The 18,102-nt window shown below is 41.6% G+C and overlaps 2 protein-coding genes across 15 annotated transcripts in view; one reads left to right on the top strand and one right to left on the bottom strand.

Annotated features, from left to right (window-relative positions):
* Window positions 1-18,102, bottom strand: part of CABCOCO1 (ciliary associated calcium binding coiled-coil 1) — a 264,326-nt gene that overhangs the window by 142,340 nt on the left and 103,884 nt on the right. The window lies entirely within an intron of this gene.
* Window positions 178-17,050, top strand: TMEM26 (transmembrane protein 26). Of its 2 annotated transcripts, XM_042033349.1 has the most exons (6): window positions 183-693; window positions 3,764-3,842; window positions 9,176-9,289; window positions 9,806-10,026; window positions 11,044-11,120; window positions 13,360-17,050. In XM_042033349.1, the coding sequence occupies exons 1-6, from the start codon at window positions 503-505 to the stop codon at window positions 13,773-13,775; spliced, it is 1,098 nt and encodes a 365-aa protein (XP_041889283.1). In that variant the 5' UTR covers window positions 183-502; the 3' UTR covers window positions 13,776-17,050. The 2 variants fall into 2 exon arrangements, with proteins under 2 accessions (XP_041889284.1, XP_041889283.1); XM_042033350.1 differs by lacking the exon at window positions 9,176-9,289 and having other exon boundaries at window positions 178-693.

Below are 18,102 nucleotides of genomic sequence, written 5' to 3'. Positions count from 1 at the left end.
GGGGTTTGGTTTGCAGTCTCAGAAATGCAGTGGAGCTTTCAGCAAAAATGATTCAAATTAATATCGTGCCTTACATTGTGTCTTTGCTGGAAACGCACGAGGCGAGAGCAGTAAGCGCGGCTGCAGAGCGATGGTAACTGGGCAAGAGGGAAAACCTTGCCGCACTTGGTCCTTGAGCCGATGACAGAGGGGACAGAAACAATTCTCCCCACCCCTGCCTGGGCCGGCCAGGGCTGTTCCGAGCCCGCAAACCACTGCAGCATGGAAGCGTATCTTTTTTTTTTTTCTTCTTCTTCCCTTTAAAAAGTTTTCAGGAAGTCTGGGGGAGGGGCGATGCTGTTTCTTTTTTGTTATAATGGGCCCCTTTGTGGAGATGGAAGAGGAGAAGGGATCTGTGTGCCGGCGAGGCGCGCGCTTCCCGGTGACTCCCAAGGTAACTTGCCAGGGCTCCTAGAAGCGCCGGGGCCCCGCGGTGCGGGGCGAAGGGAGGGGGTGCAGCGGCATGGAGCTGATGGTGCTGCTCAATGCCCTGGTCACTCGCCTGCTCTTCGTGTTGCACTCACTCATCGGGGTCTGGAGAGTGACTGCCGTGAAGAAGGAACCCAAGTACTGGCTGCTGGCACTGCTCAATCTTCTCCTGTGCCTGGAGACAGGGCTCACCCTCAAGTTTAAGCAAGGCAGAGGCTACAAATGGTGAGCATATCCCGCCGAGCCCCTCTTGCTTCCTTGCATGTACTTCGCTGCAGATGCAAAGCTGTCCCCGAGAGCAGGGGCTGCCCCGGCCCCGGCGCTGCCAGGCGTTCAGGGATCGCGTTTGCTCCCCGGCCGCTCCTGGGAGGCAGGGATGGAAAGCTGGTGGGTTTTGGCTCGTCCACTGCCAGAGAGAGGGCTTTCAGGAGGGGCAGTTGTACAGCAGACTACGCGGGAGCCACTCTGGCTGTGTGTGTCTCTTGCTGCAGGCAAAAGGTGGATACCGCGGGGCTGCGGCTGCAGCGGGCTGGGGGCACTGGGGCACCTCCTGAGCCACCTCCTGAGCGGGTCGGGGCTGCGCGCTGGAGGGGCAGAGGGGTGCGGGGGAACCCTGCAAATGCCCTGCATCTCACACCCCGTCCTGCCGCGCCTTGGATTGCATCTCCTTCCCTGGGACTGTATCCCCCTTCTCTCCTCCATGCAGCAGTGCTAATGCCACGCTACTGCATGAACCTAAACTCGGTAAAAAATAAAAGATGAGTAGCAACCACTCTTTTGATACAGCAAGAGTGGCTTAAATATTTCGATTTGAGAGGCTGTTCCAGAGGGGAACTTAAATGCATGAAAGGCTGCCCAAGAAATGAACAAAAAAGTTAGTCATCGCAGAGCTTGCCCAAGCACATGGGGTTTTACATGCATCTAAAGAATTACTGCTGTCATCTACAGCTCATCAGTGCTCAGGCAGCCAAAACAAAATGCTCTGTGAAAAGGAAGCGGTCATGTAACTAATTGTCAAGATTTCACTAGGACCTTTTATTGTTAAAAACTCAAACTGCAGGCAGGCCCTGAGAAAAATCCAGGACTAAAGAGCCCTGGAGTATTTCCATGTTCTTAAAATCCTGCCCATTGCAACCTGTGAAAGTCATTATAACAGAAGTAGTGTTGTCTGACGATTCACACAAGAGTTCCATGCCCTAAATTTGAATGTAATAAAAGCAGTGATAAAGTCTAGGACACTGGAAAATTGAACAACAGCAGAGCCCAAAATGCAGTTATGAGACAGGCAGATTGAACAGACCCAATTCTTTTGGGAGAGGAGGCAGCAGCAGAATCTTTGTGAAGGAACACTTTCAATGGCAGGTTTTGAAAAATCCAAACAGAAATAGATATCGAAAGCAGATCCATGTTAGAGGAATACATAGAAGACTGGGCTAAATTTATCTAGAAGAAAATTTTGAAAATGGATGTGGTCCAGCACTTTAAACAGCAAAATAAAAGTACCATTATAGGTGAGAACTGTAGACAAATGACCAGCATCTATTTGCATCAGGATAATTTTCTGCTCCAGTGGAAAACAGTCACATTCGGAACAGGCATCATCACATCAGCATCTGTAGAAACACCTCCACAGACAGTCACCGATCCAAGCAAGGGGCAGACTATGCAGCAGGACTCCTGCCTCCAACACCCTCATATTCTCTGTTCATTATTGACAGAGAACTGTTACTTATTACACCAGCATAAAACATTAAATGGCACATGTGGAGAAAAAGTCTTCTTGTGAGCCTTGTAATACCTCCTCCAGATTGCTCCTTCCGAAAGAAAGGCAGAGTTAAAGCCCCTCAAGTCTCTTGGCCTGATGTGGTATCATTAGCTCAGTATTGCTAACCTGCCAGCTGGATGGATTTTTCATGTGCTCAAGTCCTACAGGAAATACTGTAAAATGTTAGTTCTTCCATTCAAATGAGAGGTGTGTTCTCTCCCAAAATAACCAGGCTGAAAACCCACAGAATCACTAAGGTTTTTTTTCTTTAAAAAAAAATCTAACAACAAAAAACCCCCACTGCCAAAACAAACAACACCCCCTCAACCCTGAAAAACAAAAAAATGCAATGAAACCCAAACCCAGACTGTCTTCAGTCTAATCTAAGAGGGGATTGTTTGAAACATTTCAGTGCAGTTCAGCAACCCAGTAATTCCCTAAGCAGCAGAATTTTTTTGTTTTCCTCAATACTTAATATCCACTGGAAATGTTATGATTACCAAAATAAAGGTACATTCAACATAGGAACAAACACTAAATGCAACAGCATTTGACCAAAATGTTGCTGCAGTTGCATACTTAGAAGCAGTTTAAATTCACTGCAGAATGTGTCAGTGGCAGGATAGAAGGAACCAAGCAAATGTTGTGAGTTGGGCCCCACTGCCCAGTCCCAGGGTGTTGCAGCAATGCCCACTCCATACTGTGGCAGAGCTAGATGGAACATTTGTGGCATCGCACCTCATTCCTACTCCAAAAGGATAGAATTGCCAAAAAAAGCCACCCCAATCAAATGTCAAGTGTTTAATAAGAAAACATCTGCAACTCTCACAAGAATCACTACCTGCAGAAGGAGTCATGAAACCTGTCCATTACTTCTGAATAAACCCAGTAAAGAAGATGAAGATAATAAAGCTTCATCAACATAAGTTATACAGAAGACTGGCAGGGAGAGAAGAACTAGAAAATTCTACAACTGCCTGCACAAACGGAGAAACAAGGCTGAGACACATTTTCATAAACCCATTTTAAGTGCACAGCCTGCAACTAAAAGTTCTCACACTGAAGCAATGCTTGTTTTAGGAAAGCTGATGCTATTTCTACCTTTCCTGTGTCAATGCACAGGATTGTGAACAACAGCCTTTATCTCAGCATCACTCAGTGAACTGACTCAATGCATTAATTCACTCTTCATGAAATCAGAAAGAGCATGTTAGCTACAGGCTTTTTAAATACAGAAAATGCTGTGATAGAAATACAAACAGTGAAGTGCCTTTGGTCAGTTCTTAAAAAAGAGATTTTAAATAAACTTCCATATTTGACCTTAAATGGATGTACAGATAAACCCATTGTTTATAATACTGACACAGCACGAGCAATCCAGCAAGAATAGCAATTCTTATTTGCAGTTACCCTATTTCTTAATATCCCATATGGCAGAGGCACAAGAGACCATATACCCAAACATTATCTGCATTGGAAAGTATTTATGATGTGCCATATTACCAAGATACCTTTTCTTTTCCTTCACAGGTTTTCACCAGCAATATTTTTATATCTGATTTGCATAGTACCATCACTATGGCTACTAGAAATTCATCATGGGACTCAGGTATTTATTATGAGACAAGATGGACTAGTTTGAAACTGATGCATTATTTGATGGCTTGGCTTTGGGCATGCAGACAGAAGTCTGCTAAATCTTGTTCCAGTTCTCTCTTTCATATTGGTGGGTGTCCCAATCTAGCTACAGCTATATTGTGACTATTGCGCACTTCCTAATTACCAGATAATGAGCCTCTTTCCTAGCTAAAAATGAGACCATTTATTTGTATTTATCTGCAGAACTGAGGACAGGAAGTTTGAAAAACACAGCCTTTCACCCCCAGGTTACCACCATGAATCTTGCTCAGTAGGGTAAAAGAACTTCATTGCTTTAGAGGCCTTTGTAAAATAAAGTGAATTTCAGAGTACTTAAAAGCAAATACCACAACTCCAAGCAAGTCAAAATTGAGACAGGTATCAGTGAAAGGGGTCTTAAACTCTGGTTTCCTCATGCTTGCTGCAATGTAGGAGAACACACAGATTGTTACCTCACCTGGTAATATGTCTGACAAGGTTTATATCCTTCCTTTCTTTGTGCTGCATAGTAATCTAGTGGCAGGGGGTCTGGATTCCGATTCAGGACTAAAACAGGTAAAATTTTTAAGGGCAAATGTTTTGGGGTCAGTTAGGGCCAGAACAGAGCCACTTAGCCCAACAGTTCTCACTGAGTCAACCGTCTCCTCATGCAGGCTAGTTTCAAGTCCCTATAGCACTTCCATGTAGGTAAAAGGAAATTTTGTCTGTCCTAGCATTTGCACATATGCAGTGCCTTACATCCACAGCAGTAAAAGTTCTGATTGGAACAAGAACAAAAAGTAACAGAAGAAAATACATAAATTATACTAAGAAGACCTAGTGCCTCATTTTCTCCTTTGTAACATTGTTAGAGCCCACAGAAGCATAATCAGATATTCAAAATTGTGTTTACACTGAAAATGCCTGAGGCTTTTTCTAAATACAGCAGCAGGAATTTATTGTCTTCTTGTTTTCCCAAATCTCCTTAAACAGTTACAGACAGGTAATGTGGATATTGAGAACATTTGTCATAGTTAAATCTGGTCCAAGAAACAAGCTAATTCTGTAGTCAAAGGCAGCAGTTTATTTCCCAAAATGATGTTAGAACATGGCATACTTTGTTCTTATTGATATACTGCTACTGTGAATTAAAGAGCGAGTATATCAAGTTAACAGCTTAGTTTATACCTGGAGAGGTAGGATAGAGAGTTCTGGAAACACACAATCTAACAGATTCAAAAACAATACCTCCAGAAGGGGAGCAGCTTCCTAACAAATAATCTCAAACACAGCACCCAGACTAGTACAGTTCTCAATACTGAAGTAATCCTGGGATTTTCATTATTTAAATGCTAACAGAATGGGTAATTATGCAGTTGCTATATCCACACTTTTACACTATGAAAACAGTGTGTGGTCTTTAAGGTGGTAGAACTTTGATCTCGTGTTCAATCTTTACCAGGAAGCATCAGCTGCTTGTGTCAGTGCTGTCACTTAAAGCAGGTGCTAATAGGCAGTCTCTCTTCCTGAAGACAGAGGCAATTCTGCCTCTCTGTGTACTGCAGAACTGGACATAAGTAACACCATTCATTTATCAAGGGTGAAATACTGGCTACATAGAAACTACTGCTCTGTGGTAATGTATTTGGGGATGAAATATATGTTATGGAGAGATGATAAACTCAATTGAACTGTACAGAGAGAAAACATTGCTGTCTGCTGTCGAGAAAACTGAAACCATTTAATCCATAAAAAAACCCAAACATTCTTTCATAATAATGTACAGGATCTCAGGGCTCTGTTACCTTTTCAAATGCCTGGTGTGCCACTGCTACAGAAAGCAGTAACTGACCACCTTTTGCAGGGCTTACCTGACTACCAGGGCTGTAGTTGATACAGGCTTCCAGTCAGGAATGAGACAGATACTTGGTAAACCTTGTAATTATTTTTAACCACCTTAACCTGAACATTTTGAGGATATAGTAAATATTACTGTCCATTCCCTCACCCTCATTCTGAGGTAGAATTCTCTTACCAGCTAAAATTATAGCATAATGAATGCCTCAAAGTGATCTTTCATCTTTCACCATTCCTTCCTTGCCATACCCATTATATTCTTCAATCTGGAAAACAGCTTAGGCAACCTTTTCTTCGTGTTTTACATTCCAGCTTTCCTGTGTGAGCAAAATGAAGCAGTCAGGAGTGCTTTGAATTTCTGACATCACACGTGTTTCCATAGTGACAGCCTCACTGTTTGCAGCAAAGCACAGACAGCAAGCCAGGTACCTGTTGCTTGGCAGAGGGCCTGCTCCAGGGAAGGGCTAGACTCTTCCAAAATGTCCTCAGCTTCTATGCACATTAATAGGTTGAGGGTACTCCACTCGAATATTCAAGTGTCAATTTTACACCCCAATGCTGGCCCTGTTATGAAAAGTTAACCTATTTTATTTGATAATAATAGATTGTGAATAAGGTGCAAACAGAAACTGCCTGAATTAGTTTGGTGTTTCAGGTGTCCCCCATGCACTGGCAGTGAGCTTCTCTGCAGACCACACACCGGGACATCAGCATGTCATGCAACAGCATTTCCATTTTGATTAGATGGTTTATGAATCAGGGGTATGTAAGCTTCATCTCAGAAGAAACAAAAAGAAGTAAGCCAAGCCAGAATCGATATAAAATGTGTACAGTTTCTTCCTATTTTACCTTTGCACAGAAAAAAAACTGAAAACAAAGCCATTTTTATTTAGCTAGGTACACAGTCAATACCTAGGACTAACTCGGATCTAGTAGTAAAAAGGCAAACCATGTTTATCAAATGCCTGTGAAACAGTAAAACAATATTCACTTTCTCCTTGTCACATTCCCATTTAGTCACTGCTCATCCATAACTCGCTAGGTAAATATGCCTGGCACCAACAGTCCTATTTACATGCATATACATGACGTAAATAAAGGCTCTTCTCCAAATTTTCAAGTGAATCACTTCACAATCACCACTTAATAAATATTCAGAGAGGAACAAACCCAAACAAGATATGAACATACTTAAATGAAAAAAACAGGAGCCTACTTAAAGGACTGGCTTTGCAAATGCAGATTTCCATTTCCTGCCTGGAAGCAATTGGGAAGGGCTTGGCCCTGAGCATGCCATTCAGTCCAAGATCACGGAGCCTTGCTCTGAAATGGTAAGCCACTTCTCAGCTGGAAGTACTTACAAAAATGGCATAAAAGGAAAGACACCAACCAAAGACACCAATAATGTGAATTAATTTTCTTAGAGGTATTTCCTGCACCTTCGTGCCACTAGAACAAGAGAAAAAGAGCTCCCCTGCAAGCCATGGCATGGTTTCCTCTGCCTACCTCTAGCAGTTGAGCTGCTGAGTCCTGCAGCTCCTCAGACTTGGATGTGAAGTTCTGTACAGGTTCATGGCTGCTTTCCTCTTACCATGCCAGACCAGGCAAGGGGCCAGAGGGGGGAGCTTAAATGCAGACTTAATGACAAACCAAAGGCTGTCAGAGTCAGCCTTCCTTCTCCTGCACAGGTTAGTCATCCCTTTGCCCTACCCAGACTACTTGTTGATGTTCACTTCTTCGTATTCTGGGGTGGTTAGGACAGTTATGCAATATTTTTAGGTTGTGGTCTCCTCAGATGACTGTGTCACACGGCCTGTGGAAATAACTCAGAAAGCCTGACTTTGACCTTGTGGGTGGGTCACCATAGACTTTAGGGGTTTTCTGTAGGCAACAGATATAGATGCCTCTCCAGAGCACCAATTAAATTTCATTTCCAAAACATCCTCTGAACAAGCCATTTCTTCTCTCTCCTTTAGTTGAAGGGCAAACCCAGGGAGATTAGCCCTACAGGACTGTAGCCAGGCAGAGAGTACCAGCCCCTCCATCTCACTGTTTCCATGCCCAGAACTTTAGACTTCCCTCTTCCAAATGGAAATATCTTCCCCACATCTGTGTCAATCTTTCAAGACTCTCACACCCACTGTTCAAATAAGACAAGCCTTCAGCTTAAGACTCTTTACTGCCAACTCTAAAAGCAACAAGCACATTTTTTCCAGATTTTTCAAGTACAGGAAATTTATCTACCACAAGGTCAGTCAAGAGGCAGCATTTACCCAGATACTGAACAACATTATCAGAGACCAAGCAAAGTATCAAAGTAGAATCTGAAATTTGCTGGAAAATGTTTCTCTTATATTGGCAGGCTTTGTGCTGAACACAGCTACTCAGTATGCTCTCAAACACATTCCAATTGTTGCAGAAAATCAGTCCCTGTGCAATAAAATGGTGGGGGGCCCAATGGAGAAATGCAAATCATGTGCAGTTCTCTGGCAAAAATAGGACAGGATAAAAGTCTTTAGTAACAGCATGGTTTGATTTTCTAATTAGCCTCTTTTTATTACAATGAAGAGAGATGTTAAGGGGTTGTTATGAAGACAGATTTTGGAGCCATGCCCCTCACAGTTGCTCCTGGGCCAGCCTTGGGTGTGAAGGTAGAAGGGCAGGACAGTGCTGCAGACAGAACATAGCCCCACCACTGGTTTACTGCAGTTGGAGTAACAGTATGTTTTAGCCAACACTCAATTTCCCAGATCACTGTGTTCTTGGAGAAAGTAAAAGCACCCTTTTTTCCATTTCAAAGGGATAGGCAACAATACAGCTCTATTTCTCTTAAATACTCCTTTATTTCACCTCTCACCTTATGAATTTCCTTACAAAATAAGGCACAGCAGGGGCAGGAGTTGTGGAGAATACAACCCAAATATCATACCCCAGCTCATTTTCAGCCTTGAGAGAAATCATACAGAAAAATGAAACAGTGACATTTTCAGAGAGCTTTTCCTGGATAGTAAGGAGAAGCAGATATTTTGAGAATAAATTTGAATATAGAGCCTGACCATGACCAGTTTTTACCTTATGTGACTGTTTTAACTAAAGAGAGACCATGTAGGGAACCCAGTTGCCAGTTTAGGAGAGCTGCAAGCAGATCACATTCAAAGGGTACAGAGTTAGCAGCACAGAGATGTCACCCACTCCATTGGCCTTTGCATTTGCATCCTCTTCTGCAGTACAACCCTGTACTTCCTCAGGAACCTACCAACACATCACTCTTGTCCTCATGAGAGGAATTCTTCCCTTCTGAAGAAGAAGGGAATTCCATTAAGAGTGAGGGAGGACCTTTGTAAACATCAGATACCTTTAACAAATGAACCCTCTGCAGTTCAGCAAAACAGGACACTCTCAGTCATAGAGCACATCTGCTCCCTGTGTGGGATGTTTACACACGTGTCATGTTTTTATTCACAACAGTACTGTGGCAATGAGCCTGGGGCAGTTCAGGTGAATGTCAGCAACCAAGACTTCAATCAATCCAGAGACAGCAATTATGGAAGTGAGGGAACAGATCACCACATCATTCAGACGGTGGGACACCTTTTCCTGTTTCTAGTAGAGATCTTATGACAATTAGAGATAAGCACCTTGCAGAGTGAGTAAAACAAAAAAAAACCTCAAGACATATATTATATATATTTGTACTTTGGAAAACCACATTGTGAAAATACAGCATGCTGCATACTCACTATTGTTGCCAAGACAAGTCTCTGTGTAAAGAAGAGATGCTCCTATCATTCTCTTGCAAATCTCAGCAACTGAATTTAGAAGGTGTCTGGGTAAAGATTCTGCAAAGGATAATGCTCAGCTGAAAAGTGAGAACAGGAGGAGTAGTACACAGAGATTTGATTTGAAAGATTTGATATTCATTATCCAAAGTTTGTATTAAAGTGCCTTTTTCAAACCAGGCCTGCCAGATGGAAATTATTTGCTCTCATACAATGGGAAAGAGAACAAAAGCAGGCTCAAGGACAAATGCAGTCTCTGAAGGTACCTATAACATCAGTCTCCTGAAGTTACAGTATATTATTGTTGTCTTTTAAACAGGCTAAAGTCTTTGTCAACCAGCTCTCCACAATCTGTGAGACTGTATGGACACTGGCCCTCCACCAGACTTTTCTACTGCTACTAGTAGTTGGGAGATGGCTTCTCCCCATTGGAGTTGAAATCACCCGGGATCAATTGTCTCAGCTGCTTCTCATGTTTGTGGGAACAGCAGCAGATATACTTGAATTTGCTAGTGAAACCTTGGACATTGAGGATGTTCGGTAAGGATTTTTTGCTGACGTAAATAACTTGCACAGTGCAAGATATTTGTGTGATGTGCAGTGTTCAGAGTGGTGGAACTGCGTTTCCCGTAGGAAACAGAAGGCTACGTTCAAGGGCTCTGTGTGCCTGCTCTTGCCTTTCCCTCTGTTGAAAGGCCTAAGTCCTGTGAGCTTTGTTAGGGATTACTCAAGTGTTGCCGGCAGAGAAGCATGTCACCTCATCACAATAAAAGAGAGCCAAACAAGCAGCCTAACTGCCAGGCAGCATCAGTTCTTATGGCTACAGGAGCTGAAACACTGGATACACAGTAAGCCTCCTTCAGGTTAATGAATCGCTTTAGATGGGCAAGGAAGCAACTAGAGCTGGCCTAAGTGATTCATTATCCAAGTTGCTCCTTTGGTTATCTCATATGTACTTCATGATAGAATGACAAAGTGTTCAAAGATAAGAAGAAGGGGAACAGCACAGTCTGGTGTGAATTTTCAACATTGTGATCTCTCCCAGAGGAAGTAAGCTCACCTCCCCCTCACGCTGCTGAGAGATGAGCTGTGAACATCCGTCATAAAGAAAGAGGCACAGAAGAGGTTCATCCTCTCAAACAAATACTATTTTATTTTTTGTAAATATCATAGCAATGCTTTTAGAGCCTTTTAGAGGAAAAGTATCCTTCCCACTTGGTAGAGAAGCTTCAGGCTTGCAAGGAACGTGTAATCCCTACAAGGGTAAAGATATTCCCTCTGAGCCATAGAGTCTATTCTCACATACTTATTATTATAACATTAGCTTCAGATATTTAGTGTAATTACACAGCTGGAACATGTAAGCCTTAACAGCAAATATTCCATACAAAAAGGTGCTTCTGTTTTCCTTAGCATTGCATCATAAAAGCACACATCAATCAATCACTGCTTCACTCACCCACCCTTCAAATGACATTCCAAACACTAGAGGAAGCATTTTTGTGATCATATGAGGAAATTGCATCTTCATTGTTATCACTTTTTCCCTTCCCATAGGAAGAATTACGCTCTCATAAATTCAATTCTTGCTGTATGGACCTGGAGTATGTTGCAGTTTCCACTCGATCTTGCAGGTTAGTACTTGCATGTAGACAAGAAAAGAAAAAAATGCTTTTAAGTTTTTGCTGGTACATCTTGTGGCTGTGCACACACTACAGGCTGTACCAAGGACTTCTGGTGGAGAGGAATCTATATGACAACAGCTTTTGAAGAAAGCTCATTGTGGTTTCTTTTGAGGAAACACTTGTTTCTGGCTAACCTCTGATCTCTCTGATAGAGCTCTACTTTCAGGAAAAGGAAAAAAGGATTGCACTATTGTTTTACTCCAGTTGCCTGTTACTGCATTAAGCTTCACTATTTGAGTTCTCAAGTTAGATCTGGTCTATTATGGCTCAAATTTGGGTGGGTTACTAGACCCCACAGAGAGACAGGCAATTGTGAACAACAGAACAGCACAGCCAGAAGCACAGGAGAAATTACCTATTCACAGGAAACCTAAAGGACCATATGATGTTGGGACTCTAAATCTAAAAGGCCCAGCCATTCACCCAGCTCAGGGCTGTGTTTGTTCCTGGGCAGAAAGGGCTTCTCCATGTGCAAGAAAAACAATGAAAGCTGTCTGGATCGTCATCTGTTCCAACCATTTTGGTCTCCAATCACTACAAGTTTGCAACAACTACAGAAGTCCAAAAATGCATTATCCTCACTAGCATCTCATACAGAATAGATTTCTAGGCTGACACACTAACTAAAATAATAAATTAAAAATTCCTGGAATATTACTTTGTTCATTAGTCCTTTCTTAATGGACAATGCTAGGCTTTGTTTCCAACAGGGAAGTTATAAAAATACTTCAGCATTTCAGCTCAGCAGCTCACCTCCTAAAAAATCTGATGCAATCACATTTCAGATTTATCATAGCTAAAATTCCTGCTACTGGTAAAATATATTCTATTAAAGATGCACAGCACTCAGGTTTAAAAAACTCAACCAACCAAATAAAAAACATCCTATACACATCACCACCACCCAAATAAATTCAAATAGAACTTAATCTGTTCATTTTTTTTCTCTAGCTGTTGCTTTTCCACTTATTTAATTACATTTTCCAGTCAAAAATTAAATTACTGAACACACATTTTCCTGAAATTATTGGGGGTACAGTTTATTTTAGGCAGTTCTATACAGTTGCACAGATAGTACTTTTTGTTCAAGCATCAGAATGTTTACTCACACACCAAACATGACGTAAAAGAAATTTTTAGGCACTTATGATTAGATTACAGCAGTGCAGTTAGGACTATTAAACAGCAAAGGAACAGAAGCATATTAAAAAATTAGCTGCTGCTGAAGCTTTGCCTAATGGATTCAGCAAATTTCTACATTTTACAATTCATTTTCCATTTGAGTCTCATCTGTTTCTTCCTCAACCCCAGCATTGACTCAAACAATAGAATTCTTTTGGCAAGTTGGAATGTTTGGTGGTTGTTACTGCATCACAAGTAGCGATGCTTTTTAAACCAGTGAAATCTCCCTGTCCAAGAGACAGGTTAATCAAGCTTCGTGTATTTTCATAAGAGACAGCCATAGTTACCCCCACAAACCCTTCTGATGGTCCCTCTCCAGGCACTACACCATAGAGAGCATTTGAGCCCACCACCACCTTTACAGGCAAGGGGAACCCATGCATGCAAGTTCCAGCAGTTGTGTGAAATTGATGCCCACAAGGCTAAGAACAAGTTTACTGTGCCTTGAGCCTTACATGGCAGACAGAAACCTCATAATGCTCAATACTGCCTGGCACTGACAGGCCTTATTCTTACTATGACACATGAAAAAAGCAATGGCTATCTGGTGAATCTTTTAAAAGCAAGGTCTTAGCCTGGAACAAAATGAAATGCTACAGCACTGGCTGTTCCTATTCAGCACAGTTGGTTTTTTTCTTAAGGATATATACTGCTCTGGCATGTTGATTAACCACAAAAAAAAAAAAAAAACCAAAAATCTGGGGAAGTTGTGAAGAATCATTAGGTGATTTTCTGCTTCTTGTTGTAGAAGTGTATAAATACTAGTATGTTTGAGAGATACAAAAGAGGAAGTGGTTTTTAGTCCTGTTTGCCAGACCACATAAGTGCCTCAGATGAGTTTAGTGTGTTTTGCTGAAAAACATCGCAGAAACTGGATGTGCTGTATGTTGCATAGTTTACAGTTGAATGCATTTATAATCCAGGGTACCCTGTATTGTGAGTGCCCTTTAGGCCAACCCTGGCTCCCCTTCACGAAGTTGTTTTAACATAACTCTTCTACTTCCAGTACAGCATATTGGCTGCAAACCAAGCGCACCGGCCAGGCGGATTCCCAGCCTGCTGCTCTGCAGGTACAGCGCGGAACTCTGGAACATTGGGGTCAGCCTTTTCATACAGGACGGCCCCTTCTTCATTGTGCGTTCAATTCTGATGGGCCACTTCAGAATATTCAATCAGATGCTGGTATTTTTTACAGCTAAGAATATCTTAGTTGTTACTCTACAGTTGTATCGGCTGGCAGTGATAACGTTAGACTTCCGTGCTACCGTTCTGCAGAGGAGCAGGAAAGGAGAAGTCTGTTGCTGCCCATGTGAGCCTTATGAAGCTCGTGCTCATGCTACTGGTCACCAAGAGAACGAAATGAAAGAGTTTGTTGCTTTCCCTCCAAAAGAGGAATCCCAAGCTCCATCAGAAGATCACTGAGCCGTTATTGACTTGGAAGAGGTTGCATTTCCCGCAGTTTCTTCAGAAGGGCTTTGCCTGTTTCTATGATCAAATACACCTTGAGTGCCTAAGTGATCTTTTCCATCAAGAGAACGTTAATTTCTTCTAAATTGTAGGGGAACTTTCTCAAGAAAATTCATAGAAATGGGACTTTTTTTTAATCCATTTATATGGTGGGTTTTGACTAGTTCCGTATTATAGTACTCACAAGGATTTTGTAGCCATAGTTTGTAGTATCAAGAAAGGTTGGGAGCACTAACAAGATTGGTTATTACCATTGGTGGCACTGTGCTGACCTATGTACTTGCATGTATTCAAGTAGAAGGACAAGCCTGTCCTTGATGGGAAGCTCAAAACCATTGAGCTCTACTAGAATGGCTGGGCTATAGCTAGAGTGTGATGAACAGTATGTTCACTGTGCACAGGAGCAACTTCAGCAGCAACAACTGTGTGGGCGTGTTACTGCTGTTACTGCAACATGGGAACGTTGTTCATTCCAGGAATTTAAGAAAACCTTCTTCAGATGTTACCTCATCTTTGGCTGGATTCAGTTAAGAACTATGCAACACCACAAAACTGCATACAAAAGACTCTTATGACCTGCATGGTCTGAATAACCTAAACCTTAACAAAACAAAAAAAGCAGTCCCCTGGATCATTAGAAGACAACTGCATTTGCTACAGGCATTTTCTACAGAGTTGCTTGCCTTTCTATTTCTACCTGTTAGAACACACATGGACAAAACCTCACCAAAATATTTGTAAATACTTCTTTTCCCTCTTGATTTTACTGTTCTTACAGTTGAGACCATTTTTTAAATGTCTCCATTTTGTATGATTTTTAAAAGTGGCCTGACCCAGACATATAGTCTCTCTAGAAAGAAGATGGCAGTGCTGCTCAAGGCAATCTAAGCCAAAGGATTCAGGCAGGCACTCCACATTTCATAAAGCACCACAAGCTCCCATGCAATAACCTGAGAGATTGTCTGGTCTGGTGAGTGTCATGATCCATTTTTAAGAAATGGCTAAAATTTATAATTTACTACTTTCACATTTGGAGTGAACAACCTGGGCCCCAATTTCTCCCAAGAGCACACCTGAGATCTGTGTAAGACCATTGACTTTGCTGGACTTAGCTTAGAGAAGCTGAAAGTAAGATAAGTGATTTTTGAAAGTCTGCCTAAAACTTACATTCCCACAGAAAATGGCAGGTGCTTTTATAGATTTCTGCTTCCATTCTGAAAGAGACCAGAAAAGCATGTAGAGCAACCTAATTAAGGTAATTGCCCATATTAAAAATACCCAATTAAACCTTATTTTCTAAGGCCTCAGCTCTCTAAAACCAGAATCTGGTTTCAGGAATGAATAAAAGTGTTTCTACCATCACTGCAGCAGTCATATACTTATTTATCCACAGCCTCATAAGCAACCACACATCTATTCTTTGAAAGATGAACCTGTTTAAAAAAAGTCCAAACACCAAAGATACGAGCATGTTTATACTTGTGAGTTCTTACTGTACTATGCAGGATAAGACCCTTCCATTATGAAAGAAGAAAATGCACAGCCATAAGGAAGTATCATATATTTCACAGCCCTTCCTACCATTTATACAGCAGTAATAATGTGCAACACTTCCTTCTCTCCTTATTTTCAGCCTTTTTCCAGTAGCAATTTTAAAAAGCCAATCACTACTTCCATGGTGGTGTGAGTTAGACATATGGAGAGTGGAATGCAACTTCATTTAGGATTTTAATTCAAGTCTAGAGGTAAAAAGGTGACAGCTCTGATGACGAGCTGTGCTGTCTAAAACCTTTCACACTGGGATGAATTTAGAATCAGTTGGTAGAACCACAACACAGCTCTTCCTTGTGGTTGCAAGCCGGGACTACTTGTATTCATTTTGAGTTTACCACTTGCTGATATAGTAATTATCCTGTTAAAAGGATCACTGCTAATTAATTTGGAGTGTACTGAGCTTGCTGGAACATCATTCTAAATTCATCAGCACAAGAATTGCAGGATGTACTTTTTTTAAACTCGCTATCTATTTAAAGTCTTCGTTCAGCAACAAACTGCCTACTAGACTCAGCCTGCAGCAAATGCAAGATCCCCTGGGGTCATCAGCACAGAGACTGGTTACAGCAGAAATATTTCCCAGCAAACTCTATTTCCTGGTCTTCCGGCTGTTCAATTTTAAACAGAGTAAAGCTTCTAATCACATTTATGGTGTTAGAACTGTCCAGTGTTAGGTGGTTACAACAAGATCCCATCCTCTTTCACTCACAGACAAAATAGGCTAGATCCTCTTCACACTTACAATAGAATAGATTTGGACTTCCCTTTTCCTCCCTGCTATTGCAGTGATGGCAGTCAGATTGCTTAAAACCAAAAGAGAGCCCAAACTGACAAAGCAGTAGTATAAATTCCCAGTTGGGTACAGAGAGGAATCACATATACCAGGTAGCAGGAGTGACATGCAGTTCCCTCTATTACACCGAGAAGCCTAGAAATGGCAATTAAGAAGTCTAGTAACTTATATGTTTTGGGCAGAGCAGCAAACCTCAGTTGCAAGCCCTCCTCAGTTTCCTGTTGCAAATGTTTGGAGCAGGACAGCAGCTCTGCATTTTGCAGCAGGCTGCTGGAGGCAGCTGAAGCAGCAGCTGCCTGTGGGGAGTCTTCATGCCATCCCAAAGCCTTCCAAAGCTCTGCACTAGGCAAGAGGTAGAATGATCTGCCAGCACCTGTGGTGTACCCAAAGAAGTCACGCTTGCTCTACAGGAAAAGCTGCAGTAAACCTTCAGATGCGGAAAATTCAAGCCTCCAAAATGGAAGAATTTCAGAACATTTATCTTAACCATTATTTACTTGAGTCAGGAGAACACAATACTAAATCTGTTCTGCAAATAGATATCTGGCCATTTACTGTTATTTATTCTGGTTGGTTTTGCCTTGTCCTTTTAGATTATTCCATATTAAACCTCACTAAAATGTTTTGCCACTTGTCTTTTCCTGAGCTAGAATGTCTTCCTCCTTTTCTTTGGACATTGGTTCAAATAAGATCATAGCCCTGAGCAAGAAAAACAAACAACAGCGATGATTTTATTGCATTCCTGTTGGTATTTGTACTGTACTAAGTTCTCTGTGACCATGTGGAAATGGAAGAAAATGTGCAATTACTTTTTAAAAATTCCAACAGCATTTTGCAAATAAAAGGCAGTTACCTCAGGCATAGCTGCCAATTTATTATGTGAGAGCTGACTGTTATATGTTCCTATTAATTATATCTTCCACATGCTGCTTTTCCTTTCCATGCTTCGTAAGTTAATTACTTAGGCCAGATTCTGACTGCTGCCATTGCTTTGAAAACCCACAGCAACTGCAGCTAATTTCACTCTATTCTGGATAGGTTCTTCTTTATTCAGAGCCTTTGCCTCCAAGTATGCAAGTCACAGTGTAATCCCCAAGAGGATGTGTTTAATACTTGCACACAGGAGGCATTTTAAATACACACACAAATATATATGTGCATTTAGATACCCTCACACACACCTGGCAGTGCCCAATATACACCTTTTATTTCTGTAGCAATCTGTGAGACTGCCAATAAGAACATTCTGCAGATGCCTCTAAAACACTTACAAAAAACCCCTAAGCATTACAAGTATCTTGACACTTAAATACTAAACATACCATACTCTGAACAACATACTAATTAAAAAATTAAAAATTAGGTTCCCTGGAAAATATTCTTTCCATGCAGATTTCCTCAGTTGAATGAAATGAACCAAATCATTATTTTCCCCTCAAAAATAAAGTTTTTTAGGTGAGCATTAGAACATAACACCAGCACAAGGTGTTTAAAACTGCACAAGGCTGTTTCTCTGATGCTGTATCAATAGAAAATAGGGAAGCTTTGAAATCAGCAGGTTGGAGAGTCCCTGGCCTTGGAGAGTCTTAGGATTCAATTTTCCACTTTTTTCACACTCTTATATGAGGAAGGAAGTCTCTCCTTCCTTATGAGAGGAAAGAAAGCATCATTCCTAATCTGTAATTGTGAGGCAACAAAAACAGGTGACAGTGGCAAAAGCAGCAGAGATGTTTGCCCAAGACTGGTCATTTCACCAGCAGGGAAATACAGCAGTACAGACTCCTGATGGAACAGATACTAATGACTGAGCTAACCACACATGAGCTGTGTTCTGAAAACCTTTCCTGGCTCTTCAGAGCCAGCACAGGAAGGGTTCTCAACAGGCAGTTCCACTCCAATTTCTCCAGCAAGGTGCTAAGACAGGAATTCCAGTGA

This window comes from Corvus kubaryi, unplaced genomic scaffold, assembly GCF_017639235.1.
Source record: "Corvus kubaryi isolate FWS band 111438036 unplaced genomic scaffold, C.kubaryi_AGA036_p1.0 37357, whole genome shotgun sequence".
In the NCBI taxonomy this organism is placed as follows: Eukaryota; Metazoa; Chordata; class Aves; order Passeriformes; family Corvidae; genus Corvus; species Corvus kubaryi.
The sequence above is the reverse complement of the archived record's forward strand: the minus strand, read 5'-3'. Positions and strand labels throughout refer to the sequence as shown.